Source organism: Parasteatoda tepidariorum, chromosome 4 (genome assembly GCF_043381705.1).
Source record: "Parasteatoda tepidariorum isolate YZ-2023 chromosome 4, CAS_Ptep_4.0, whole genome shotgun sequence".
Taxonomy (NCBI): domain Eukaryota; kingdom Metazoa; phylum Arthropoda; class Arachnida; order Araneae; family Theridiidae; genus Parasteatoda; species Parasteatoda tepidariorum.
This window is the reverse complement of record NC_092207.1, coordinates 2,918,848-2,932,648: the sequence shown is the minus strand read 5'-3', so window position 1 is coordinate 2,932,648 and position 13,801 is coordinate 2,918,848. Positions and strand designations below refer to the sequence as shown.

At 28.3% G+C, this 13,801-nt stretch overlaps 1 protein-coding gene across 1 annotated transcript in view; it reads left to right on the top strand.

Moving 5' to 3' along the window:
• The window catches only part of LOC107440314 (thioester-containing protein 1 allele R1), a gene marked incomplete in the record, with an annotated part of 90,154 nt that overhangs the window by 46,591 nt on the left and 29,762 nt on the right, over positions 1–13,801 (top strand). The window contains 4 exon segments of the mRNA XM_071180439.1: positions 1,520–1,637; positions 6,385–6,498; positions 6,990–7,094; positions 12,935–13,063. Of these exon segments, the coding sequence (XP_071036540.1) occupies positions 1,520–1,637; positions 6,385–6,498; positions 6,990–7,094; positions 12,935–13,063 (466 nt within the window).

Sequence of the window (13,801 nt, the reverse complement as noted above, 5' to 3'; positions counted from 1 at the left end):
TGTTCAATTAAAAAAATGATATAATTTTTCATTTGTAAGCATAACATTTTTGTTATTTTAAATTATATATGTTATGAAAAGTATCTTGCAGAAAGATATTAGTGCTAGAGAGAACTTGAAAAAATTCTACTACAGGGTTGAAAAAAAAGCCGGAGAGTCTGACTATCGACATCTCTCCTTAATCATCACGAATCTGTTTTTTCCTTTAAAAAATTTCACTCTTGTCCATTTTTGTATCATGCAGGTATAAAATTAAATGAAACCATAGATAGAAGCAGATACAAAACCTAACAAAAATTAAACATGGATATTTTATCAAAAGTTTCTGCTGTCTCCCCAATTGCAGAATATAGAATTAAATAAAAAAAACTATAGTTTTCTGAGTTAGCTGAGTGCAACAAAATGCTATTTTTTTAAAAATACATTTTTCTCTACAATTTTATTGTCTTGTTCTGTATTTTGGTGTTATAATTTTTTTAATGGATGTTAAATATGCAAGATAATGCATAAATTACAAATAATAATTCTTTGTGATTCACTGTTTATTTTGCCCATGACACTGTGAGTAATACTGCTAATTTTAAAGAAAAAATATCTGGAAAGGGTAGGAAATTTTATTCTTCTGTTTGCTGTTACGTCTTTAAAAGAAAAGAAATCATCTGAAAATTCCGGTCAATCGAGATCTAACAACCGCATTGCAATGGATGGTTGACTAAATGTGTAAACAATCACGAACTTCCAAAAACCGGAAGAAATTTCTAAAACTTGCAGCGTATCTTTCCACTCATGTTATCCTTACGAGGCGATGTGTGAATAGGCTTAAACTTCTAGGGAGTTTTGTGATTTGTGTTTACCATTCGTGAGAGTTTTCTGTAATTTAAAAAAGTCTCAACAGGTCGTGAGCCGAAAACAAATTTAAGAAAACTAATACCGCAGCATAAACAAAAGTGTAAAGTTTGCCACGTTTTGAGTGTTATCTTTTATTCAATTCCTACTATTAGTTCCACACTCTCCCCATATATCTTGTTCAAATTTTCAATCGTTAATAAAATACCATCCACTCAAGTTCAAATACATTTTTTTAAAACTTGTAGTAGATGATACTTGATGCAGTTTTCTTCAAATATTAATTCATTCATTAAAGAGGGATGAGTGAAAAATTAAATGGAATTTTTTGATGGGTTAAGCGTTAGTCCTTGTTTTAAATTTCATTATAAACGAATCATTTTTTTTACGTATTTTAAAAATAACACCAGTGATAATTTCTAACTTATTAACTATTTGAACAAAAAAAAATTTTTTTTGTTCATTTTTGGGAATTTTTGACCGCTGAGGACGGGTGGTTTTTCCAGCCCTGTTATGAACACTACAGTTATAATAATATCGCATTGTGCGTTAATCGGAAGTAGTGACCCATAAGTTTTAAGGCAAATGCTAACCCCTAGCGCCACCTGTGTTCTGCTTTATACGGTCAACCATCTGTACCATCTGGTTTTTAACGAACTATTTATTTTTGTAGAAGTGATGGCATTGCTTCAATTACACATCTGGTTCCTGATCATTTGACATCTTTTGTAATAACTGCATTTGCTATTGATTCCGTGGATGGACTAGGTATTACTACTACTCCTGCTCAGGTATTACTACTACTCCTGCTCAATTTAGAAATATAGCCTCTCATTTGACACCTAATTACTTTTGAGTCTCTTTTTTTTATGTGACGCTTATAAAATATATTCAAATAAAAATTCCTACGTATTACTTGATGTTGTTGCTTTTTGAGCAAGACAAATCTTCATCAAAACTGGGTCTCTACGCATCTGGAAAGTCATGAATTTCAGTATTGAACAAAATTTGTCATGAAGTGTCATAATTTTAACTATTTTTTTTTTAAAAAAAAATCATGGAAAGTTATGGATTTAGGTCACCGAAAAATCAAATTTTTAAAATGGAGTTTATCCCCCCTCCCAATTTCACGGTGCTCTGAATATCTGAATTTGTAACAAAATCCCCACTCAAGTCTTATATTAAATTATAAAATGTTTTCATCACGTTCTTTAAAAATTATGGTGTTCTTTCAAAAAAGAAAGAGCAAATTATCTCTTAAACTTCTGTTATTGTTATTATAAAGCTTTTTTAAATTTATTGTGTTTTTGTCTTAGAAAATAGTTACTTCGTTAAGTCATGAAAAATTCTTGGAATTAGTCATGAATTTGAAAATCTAAAATATAGCAGATACCCTGTCAAAACTAAAATATTCTGCTGGGGAACAATTTATAAATTTTATGCTTTCACTCTACTCTTACAATGAAATTTTTAAATAGAACTGTTAAAAATAAAAGTTTGGTATTCTTTCTGCAATTAATTATAAGTAGTGACAAAAATGACATTTTTTAAACATTATTTCTACTTCTAAAATATGGCTCATTTAAAAATAAATGATTATTTTCCAAAATGTTTAGATAATTTCAAAATTGTGTGAAACTCTTTCTTGACTTTTTTATAATAAAAAGTTATTCTATAAAATCAATTTGTGACATGATTTACTTTAACTATGATAAGACAAATCTATTCTTTGATAAACACATTAAAAATGAAACCATAGTTTTTAAGTCTCTAAAGTAAAAAAAAAATTTTTTTTTGGCCAGATAGCTTTAAAATGGTCCATTATGTTATTTCAATTCAAACTTCAACAGGCCATCAAAAAAAAAGTGAAAAACTTTTACTTAGTTTAACGAGCATTTCCGAACTATATTGTTAAAATAAAGTAGGCTTTTTAAATTTATGCTAAGTGAGTTGAGTCAGAATAATTTGCTTGATGGAGTTGCCTCTGTTTACAATAAATTAATAAATAGGATGGGTAGGGCCAGAATAGCCTGGTTGGCAGGGCACTGGGCCCATGTCCAAGAGTTCGTGGCTTCGATCCCAGCCTACCGAAGACTCCCTGTTTAGTAAATGGTGACTGATGCATGTCTGTCGAGTCGCAAACTCCTCCATGTTCCCATAACAAATCAATTCCTCTGGGGGGTACTGATTCAAGAGTTTCCTTGCCTTCTGGATGGGTTCAAAATTACAAGACTACGGAGTTGAACATTAGTAGTCGTAAACCCAAAAATTGGGTCTCTATTCAACAACAGATATAAAAAAAATAAGATGGGTAATGAAAAATCATTTCAAACTACCATTTGTTTCATGTCGCGCAGTGAACTGATCATAGTAGAACACCGAAGTCGAGCATCACTGACTTCGGTCAGTGCCCACTATGATCAGCCTGCGTAGGGACCGAGGGTGCGTGATATGGATTCTTGTTAAATTGTTCTACCATAACGTGCTGAACTTTGCGTGAAGGTCGTCAGGCTACTGAAGCAGAGGATCAAAATTTTGATGGCACGTCTTTGGATCTTCTTGTAAGGGATGTATCCCGGGCCGAAATCTTAGGTAATAATGGAAATAAATATTTAATCAAATGAATTAAATAAAAAGCATTAATCTCTCTCACTATCAAAACAGAGTTTTCTAGTGAATTTTTACTGCCTATTTAAATTTGTTTTTGCTTTAGATTTTTCTGGTTTGTAAATATTGCAAATATTTAATTAAAGCATTGTTGATTAACTCCAAAAATTATCACTAATTCCCCCTATTATTTAAGGTTTTTAAATTTTTTTGAAATCTATAATTGTTTTCTTTATCATTTAAAAAAAAAAACTGTCAAGAATCAGGCAGAATTTTTCAAATAAAATAATAGGGTATTTTATAATTTGAAAATTATTTGTTCATTTTTCGTTTTCTGATTTAAGTAACCTTGATTTTTATTCTACACTGTTGCCTAACGTTGAAACAGGGTTCTCGCAGTATTGAATTTTGTTGGAAGAAAATCAGGGCCCCAAAAAGTTCTTGAATTCTTCTATAAGGTCCTTGAAAAGTTTTTGGTTATTTCGGAGTTATTTTCAAAATATTATTTCCTAAAAAAATGGCAAGAAAAAAAAAGAAACTGCTAGCTGATTGATAGAAATTTTGATTCTTCCTCTTCATTTTAACACTTTTCTTTGATGAGGAATAGAAGGTCAGCTCATCTTCTAGTCTGACCTAAAGACCCTTATCCTTATTTGCCCCTCTCATGTGATTTTATTACAAAATACAAGTAGGGTGTGGGATAAAACCAATAGTGAAAAGAAAACATTGAATAAAACCACTTCTAGCATTAGCCTTGTTTTAACCGTGTGGCACTAATTTTAAAACGTGTGATTTTTGAAGTTTCTTATTTTATTTGCCAACATGCAAAAATATGAGTTTTATTTCAATACATAGAGAATGAAAGGAACTTACCTAAATTCTGATATTTTTTTCCATTTCCAATGATTAAAATCTGGCAATTTCTGATAAATGCAATTTATATAATGCTAACAAATATGAACTGGTAAAAAAAATTGCACTAACACAATTTTACGAAAGAGTTCTAACCAGTAAATTTTTTAAGGTGAAATGGGAATACATAATTTTTCCCTGTCAATGAAAATTTTAATTTTAGGTTGTGGGGAGAGTTGTTATTGACAATGTCAAGAATCAAGTTAACATGCCTTATAAAAAAAAAAACCTTTATGTAATACTTTTTAAATGTTGTCTAAAAGTAAAAATTTTTGAATCAGTGGAATGAAAATATTTTTTTAAAAAAAATGGTTAAGTTATTCAAAACTTATCAGAAACTAAAACAGTGTTACACTCTACAGGGAAAATACAAGGAATTTTGTTTCTTATTTTCGTCTTTTATTAAATGGTGATTACTCAAAGCAGAATATTTAAGGATAATAATATATGGGATATTTCAGCTATACTAAACTATTTCATTTACTATAACATTATTTAAGTATGTTCAGTTGTTCTTTTTATTTCTCCAAATTTTTTTAGCAATTATAACTAGTATAGTTAGCGCACACAAGAGGACTGTAATTATGTTTCCTCCTAATAGCTTGTGTATACAGGCAAAAAATTTTTTTTTCATATTTGAGGAAGAACCCTGTAAAAATAATGAATTTTATTAGAAAGGTTCCCACAAGATCATGAAAAACATAAAAGTTATTATTATTTTTTTTTAGAAAAAAAAAGTCTAAATCTTGTCAGAAAAATAATGGCATTTTTGGCCAAAATCTGCAGAAATCTTGCTGTGGGCCTTGAAAATGACTAATTTCAGAACTGATAGTCACCATGTTCAATATTTTTTTTTATTATCTCTTTCAATTATTCTACTGCAACATGATTAAACTGTTTTAGATTTATTAAAATTCAAACTCTAATTTGTGTTAAATACTCTTTAATTATTTCTCGTTTCAATATCTTTTTTAATGTAACCAAATTTGTAGTTCAATAATACTAGATGTTTAAAAATGAACCATTCTGTATAAATTAATTTTGGTTCTTAATCACAAGACTATTTTGACCCTATTAATAAGCTAAACAATGTTTCATTGAGTTTTAAAATTTTTCCAGTTATTGTGCAAAATATTACTATCTATATTAAAATGTATATTATGAAATCTACATGTTAAAATATTGCTTATTGTGTAAGGAAAAAATCTTGTAATATTTGTGATAAAATATTGCCCTGCATAGCGGAAATATTTCCAGAAATTTTAATGCAATACCTGAAAGGAAATTTAATTTCTAAAATTGTGTGCTGAAACAGGGGTCTGTCCAGGACAAATTTTTAGCGGTACAGTTTAGCGGTACCTTCACAAATTCAACATTAGAAAAAACGGTTGTTTCCCAAAATACTTTAAAAAAAGTAAGTTTTAAGATTCTCCGCCTCTTAAAATTTTGTTTTTGTATCGCCGTAAAAAAACTATAAGTCTCGGAGTTTTTTTATTTTTTAAATGAAACAACGAGGTCTTTCTATAAACTATACAGGAATGCAAAATTCGAACATTATCTTTAACATTATTGGAAATTTATTCTAACAGACCTTAATTTTTTATTACATTTTTCCCCCTATGAAACTCTTTTCTGTATAACCTAATCAAAAATTTTCTCATAATGAAAACAACTTTTAGTTCTAGTACTGTTAAATGTAAGTTGAAATTTAACTTAGGACAATGGATTTTTAAATTTAGATACAATTTTAAGCTCAAAATTTTACAATAGCAAAATTATTTTTTAATATATGGATAAAAATATATAGAAATTTACCAGTCATAAATGATTTTTATTTGTATTGACAATTTTTGAAAATTTATTTCACCATATTTTGATGTTGATTTTTTAATGTAACTGTTATTGTAATTTTCAGAAATTATGTCTAAATTTTCACAAAATTGGTAGACAGACCCCTGTGAAAATGAAATGACTTGTTATTTTAAACACGAATTAATTTGTAAAAATTCTCACCCCAAGGTTACCGCTCATCGCCTTTTTTTCATACGAATGAGTCTTCCTTATTCCGTGTTAATGGGAGAAGATCTTGCTATTCAAGTGATTGTATTCAATTTTAATAGTAGAACTATACAAGTAAGTGTTGTTGTTGATCCACTTATCATATATCAGTGTTTCCCAAACTTATGACTTTTGTGTATCCTTTCTAAATTTTAAATAACACTGAAAAATGAATATATTTTTTTAAAAATATGTTTACTTTTCTTTTTTAGTTTTTCATAAAAAAACTCTTACATTTTGGTAAAAAAATTCCATGTTAGGGATAAAAATTATATTTTATAAAAATAATCAGAATAAGTAGAATTTATTACAAACCTTTACTCTAAAAAAATTGCACAAAAGTTAAAAATCACAACTGGCACCACTAATTATTAACTGTTAACTGTGCAAAAAATTGCCAAACAAAAAATACGTTATCGTAAATTTTCATGGCTGACTTTGTTTTTAATAAAATTTTGAAATTTTCGTTTGCTACAAGATATTTTGTATAAGAATGTGTACCACACTTTGGGAAACACTGTCATATATTATTTTATCTGTAGTTTATAAATGAATGTAAATTGCAGGCTGAAGTTACAATGGAGAATAAAAAAGGAGAATTTGAGTTTACACTTGCTGGGCAAGATTCTAGCAATTTAGATCATCAATCGAGGCGATCTAAAATTATTTCGGTGAGTCTTATAATTCTGAGCATCACTGTCATTTTTTTTATAAATTTATTAAGTATCTTTTTAGTACCTATCTGAATGCATGTTTTTGGGTAAAAAATCACCTAATTGGTATTTATTAAAATCATGCCTAAAATGAAAAGACAAATATAATTTTTTTTATTTACTCATCTTGGTGACGTTATTTAATCAAGCAAAACATGTTTTCATCCATTAAAACAAAAATTAGCTCTATTTTTCAATATTGCTCAAATGCATGTCAATAGAAAGTCCCTTTCAGTGACCTAAAAATCTGCTGCCGCAGTATAAGTAGACTATTAAATACTTCCATTAGTATTTTTGGTACCAGAATGCTTTCATGATCAACTCATGGTTTCAGATAACTTCAGTAATGTAGCCTTCATCCACTTTAAGCTACCAACTTTGCATAACCAAAATATTAAAGGATGATCAATTTCTTTTTTTCTTTGAATAACGCTGAGAAAAATAAACTATTTAAGATCTATTGATATTATCTTTTAACTATTTTTTAAAAAGGTATTTTACAGTTTAAATTATAGCATTGGTCTACATAGTAAATGTGTAGTGAGAGTATATGATTCAATCAATGAAATAGCTGTAAGCCCTTTGGCAGAGTCGCAGACCGTTACATAGTTCTTGCAGAAAGATTTTTTTTGGGAATTTTTTTCTGCAGAAAAGTACACGTAAAATTTGAATTGCGCATTAAAATAATAACTTTTTGTTGCGTTCAATTTACACCAATGGTATCGTAAATCCACGTAGTGTTACGATTGTATATTCGGCAGTCATTGATTTTCAAGTAGTTTTTAATCATGCCGATATATTTCAGACGATATGGGAAATTTAAATCTTGCATTTGAGTATTTACTTTTTAAGGCAACAATTCTGTTTTGTTTTTTTTTTTGCTTTTGATTTTCATTTAGTTTTTAAAATCCGATATTATTTATTACAACAATCAAATCTCGAAATGAAACACGCATTTGAGTAATTTCTCTATGAAGAGTCCGATTCGCGTGATTCTGTCGTCTATCTGTTTTTCGATAATTAATGCTGCGAATTTCATGATTTTTAATTGTTTTTTTAATGTGATAATGTTTCACAAAACAGGAGAATATCACCCATACTATTAGAATAAAAAAAATATTACATTTTCAATGAAAATAATTTTATTTTTTGGGGGTGGGTAAGCAATGTGTTTTTGTTACTTTAAATTAGTAATGTATATCTTTGAAAGTATCTTGCAGAAAGATATTAGTTCTAGAGTGTTTTGCCACAGAAAAAATTCTGCCTCTGGGGCTGTAAGCTATCATTAGTTTTGTATAAAACTATTCAATTCTACTCTACTATTCTTCTCTATTCTATTCTCATTTTTTTTTCAATCCTAAATTCTTTTCTTTTTGATTTATATTCGCATCATATTCATTTTGTTTTCCAGGATCTTTTTTAATTTTTTTTTTAAAATTTAGAAGTTGAAATAAAACTTTTATGTGTATGCATAACTTTAAAATAATATAACTTTTAACTTTGTGTTAATAGTAATACCTTATATAGATTGCACTTATTAGAAATTTGAAAATAATATAAAAATTTCAAAACCTTTTTCTAATTTTACACTCTTGAACTAAAGAGAAATAGAGTTAATTCTGGAAACAAAGTTAAAAATAAAACTAATTACTTTTAAAAATATTCCAAATTAAATTTTAAATGATCACTACAAGTTCAGTAAAATAATATTCATTATTAATGTTTATGATTTGTAGTTTATAACACTTTTATGTCTTAAAGTTAATAGTTTTTTATTTTATTTCCAATGCCCACCTGAAGAATGACCTCTCATCATACAGGCCTCTAAAAGGCAGATTTTTTGGCCACTCTTATGAGGGCACCCTATTAGGTGGGCCAACGTTGTTCCCACAGTAAGGACAGATAGTACAGAGAATGAAGGAACATCCATGCCTTGCCCGGGATTCGAACCCTGAACCTTTCGAATGCAAGACCAGTTTTCTGACCCCTACACAGTCCATTCGCCAAGAGTAATGTGTTATTACTATATAATTATGTAATTAAAATAATAATTGTTTGTAACGAGAGTAACTCATAATTAAAGTTAAGAGTAACACATGTTATATTTCAAAATTTAATGAGAAAAAAAGGAATTAAATTATTCATTTAGCAAATAACTGGAAATAAAGAAAAACAAAACTCAAAGTCAAGAAAGTTTAATGTGCAATAAAATAGATAGTTCACCTAATTAAAAGCTTTACATTTTAAAATATGATAATCCAGATTAGCATGAGAGAAAATGAAGGTCTCTCTGCATGAGTCGGCTGGGAAGTGAGTGTGAGTAAGTTTCCAACAGGTTTACCCTGGTGGGTTTTCATCTCAGTTCATTTAGAATAGAATCAGGGGTTGATGAAGCATGGTTTGTCAGTTGCTTGTAAAAGTTATATCTATAGTTTGTCAGTGGTAAGAACTCCTCCCCCCACAAAGTCTGTGGCCATCTATTGCTATGGAAACAAGAGTAGCATTTCAAGGAGGGTAGCTTCCATAGAATTGAAATATTGGGGTAGAGAAAGTAGAATAACCCCCGATCCATGGACAAGATGAAGTCACGTGATTGCAGCCCAAATTTGCGGTTGACTGAGGCCGCTTCTATTCCCGTCCATTCGTTTAGCATTGCGATCGTTTGATTCAATTAACTGTCTGTCTTGTTAATTTAGAAATAAGAATGGTACAAAAGTCCTGAGCATTTTGCTGCACGGAGAAGTTTTATAGGGACTGTCTAATAACTTTTTACAAGAAAGGCGAATTTTTTTTGTTTTTTTTTTTTGCTTTTTCTATTTTAAAATTTTCCCGATACTCAGTCATGCTCTGATAATCATGGTTTATTTGCTTTAATAATCAATTACGCTCGTTTTTGTTCACTTTTTTTACATTTAACGTAAGTTTTTATTGTTTCTTAAACTTTAAACTTATAATGTTTAAGTATATTTCAATATATACTCTATTTTTAGCTGAAATAGCTGCAAAACTTTGTTGGCTTCCTTGGCGAGACACTTTAGTGCCAAGGAACAGTTGAGTAAACTTTCGGTTTTGTTTTAGTTCTCTTTAAATGTCGATATCATTTCTATATATTCTGAAGATTTTGCATATCTTTACCTCTTGATTACTAAAGTCCAATATTTATCTCGTACTGAAATGTTTCCTATAAATATATATATTTAAATAAAAAGTATGGTTCATAAGTTTTGTTTTTTAAATTACATAGGAATGCTTAAAAAACAAATTATTTGTATATTCTTATATGTTTGATGAATAATTAAATTCTATGAAATATTTTTAGTATTTAAATATAAAATAGTGTATAGTAGTTTTAGTGTTAATTTTTAATAAAATTATATAATTCTGTTACTATACATAAAATGAATACAAATTATGTACTATTTAGAAAATAAATTAAGGTATATTTAATATAATCATTAAGTACTTGTTTATCTTCTTTTTATTTAAAAATATTGGAAATACTTTATTTTACTAGTATATTTAAGTGTAGAATTAGTTTGATTTAATGTAACAAATTCAGAAAACTTAACTTAGAAGTGGTTAATTTGTGTAGGAGTAAATTAGTGCAGTGTACTAGCATGTGATGGATTGGTATGGAATAAACTGTTCAGACGGCCAAGGCTAACAGCTGGCTGTGGTGATTTAACATCCTAAACCTTTCTTGTAAAATTTCAACTGTTTTTACCTTTGTATAGATTGTATATATTTTATTTGCTAGCTGACTAAAAGATATAGTTTTAAATGCGTTTACTATTTTTAAGAAAATTACTTTTTTTATGGAGGGGCATTGTAATTTTCTTAATGTCTATAAAATGATTAAGGTCTTTTTATTTGTAAAATAAAATATTTTTAACTGTTACTTTTTAAATTACTGGTTTTCTGTATAAAAATTATTAAATATATATTGACATATAATAGTTGCATAAATTTACCTCATAAAAAGTTGCATAAATTACAATTTCCATCACAATAAAAGTAAGGTTTTTTAATTATAAGTTCGTTATTAGTTTCAATCTACATTTAGTGCAAAGTAAAGATTCTAATTGTTTTCTCTTTTATTTAAGTATTTTTTTTTTAAATTTCGAAAGCTTTTCTACTAGTCACTTTGTGTGTACAATTCAATTTTCCTTGTAATTTATGGAATTAGATTGTACATGAAATACAAAGTAAAATTTCTAATTAAACTCTTTTATTATTTTCTTTTATTAGTTTAATGCTTTTAATATTATATTTTTCTCTATTGGGTGCTGAAAACTTTTATATTAGAATAAATATTTTATTTCATATTTAGACAAATTGTTGAGTATTAAGTTAAAATGCAACAGTAGTATATTTCAAAATATAAATTTTAAGTGTCAGAAAAAAAAGAAGTTAAATTTATAAATTAATAACCTAAATAATCTTTATTGTATAAATAATTTAAGGTATTCAATATATAAATAAAATTCTAAACATAATTAAATTTTATTAAAAAATTGTTTTCTGACTATTCTATTCAACTAAAAACTGGTTTTATTTTCCTCGAAGCTATTTTTCCCGAAATTTAATATTGCCTCTGGAGCAGTCTCTTGGTGAGCATAAATATAAATGACAAAAGTGTTGCAACATTAACGTATATTTTACATATTAAAACAACCTTTTTATTTCTTTATTTTATTTCTAAGCATCGAACTTGTTTTAGACAATCTGTTTAATTTTACAATTTGCTTTATGTAACAGTGATAAAACTTTTAAAACGTAAAGATTAAATTTATTTTTTAAACGAACCTATGTTTCATTAAAAAAGAAAGGCTACATTTTCAAATTCACATTTTAAGCCCTGGTGGGTGTAAATGAAATCATGATTTTGTATCGAAGTTATTATTATTATTTTTTTAAAAAAATAACAGTAGTTAAATGTAATAATAGTTATTATAATATATATTGTTAATTTTTTTTAACTAGGTCTTTGTAATAAAAACATTTACAAATTTTTTTTTCTGAATATAGCAATAAATATAAGTGGTGCAGAATATTGTTTTTTATTTTTATATAATGAATAAATTTTAAGGAATAGTGTTAAGAGTAAAGACTAGAACTACTTAAATTTTTTAATAAAGGCAGTACTTTAATTAAAACTTATTTGTTAAAAATAAAAAGCTCCTTATGTTTTAAAAACCCATTTAATAATATTAAAGAAATGTGATTAACGAAAATAAATTTTTTTCCTTCTCTCTTTCAAATGCTGCGATTATTTGTGCATCGGTAATATCGAAATAAAGCTGGTTAAAAAGTTTTGTGCACCAACATTTGTGATACTGAGCCAAGTATTGCACTCTTTCCATCACGTGATTGTAGCTCTTTGCTTGCTATCTGTGGCGTGTCTTTTTGGAAGGAATAAAGCGTGCTTGGTTCCTCTACTTACTATTTCAACTCTATGGTAGCTTCTCTTAACTCTAGGGCTAACACAATAGACCGGAGATAAAGATTCCTTTTCTCTCTTCAACTCAGGCAAAAAACTGTCCTAAACAATGACCCCACGCCCCTACTTGAAATAGTTATACCTCCTTACCATAGTCACCGCCATGGGTCCAGACAAATGGCTAGGGGAGTTCCTTCTTTAGACAAACTATATCAATGTGAGTTAGTAAAGTTAGTATGAAATGCTTGCTTTTATTTGAGGTTGTTTATTTCTTCTTTTTTCTCTCATTCTATCAGAGATAATATTTGACACTTTGTAACCATTTTTTAATTTAGGATTTATTGTCCTTTTCTTACAGGTACCACCCTCTGATGGCATTGCAGTTTCATTTTTGATTATACCCAAGAAATTGGGACATATTGAAATTCGAGTCTCTGCTGCCTCGTCTTTATCTGGCGACTCACTTACCAAATATCTCCTTGTTCAGGTACTGGATATAGCAGCACCTTAAATTCTCATTAATTTTATATAGTGGATTTTGTATAAAGACATCATCCTTTGAATTTCCAGCTACAATTATGAATTTTCCTGTTGTAACAGCTTAAAACTAGCGATATATATATATATATATATCGGGTTTGTTTCAAATTTGGGTCCGTTAACAAAATAATTTATCTTTTAATCAGACCCTTCACAGATTTGTTTATCTTGATTGTTTTGATAATCGAATAAACCCTACCCAGGAAAAAACTTAACATGAATAACAGTAACTCAATTAAAACTTAACAAAAATTACATAGTTAAAAACTTGAAAAACAATAACTTGTCAAAAAACTTAATAAAAATAATTTAAGAAAAGCAAGCTGTCGATAATCACAAATTCTTAACTCACAAAATCTAGATCAGTAAAAACGAACAAATGTGACACATTGGATTACTTTAAATATGAAATATATGGCAAGAGAAATGAGTTATGGAGTTTTTTGCAAGACTTATTTCGCCAAGGTATTCGCCTGTTCTTGTGATGTATTTGCAGGTGCACTGCATGAAAAAAAGGGATTAATTTAGATCTTGGTTAGGAATAAAGGGACTTTTGTTAGTCAAATTCATATTTCAGTAGAAGGGATTCTTGAAGAGAGTCATGTCATTGCTAAAGAAAGAATTTTTTCCCCCCGCCTCCTAAATATTACATGGTCAGGGGAAGAAGAATGTTTCTCAAGGACAT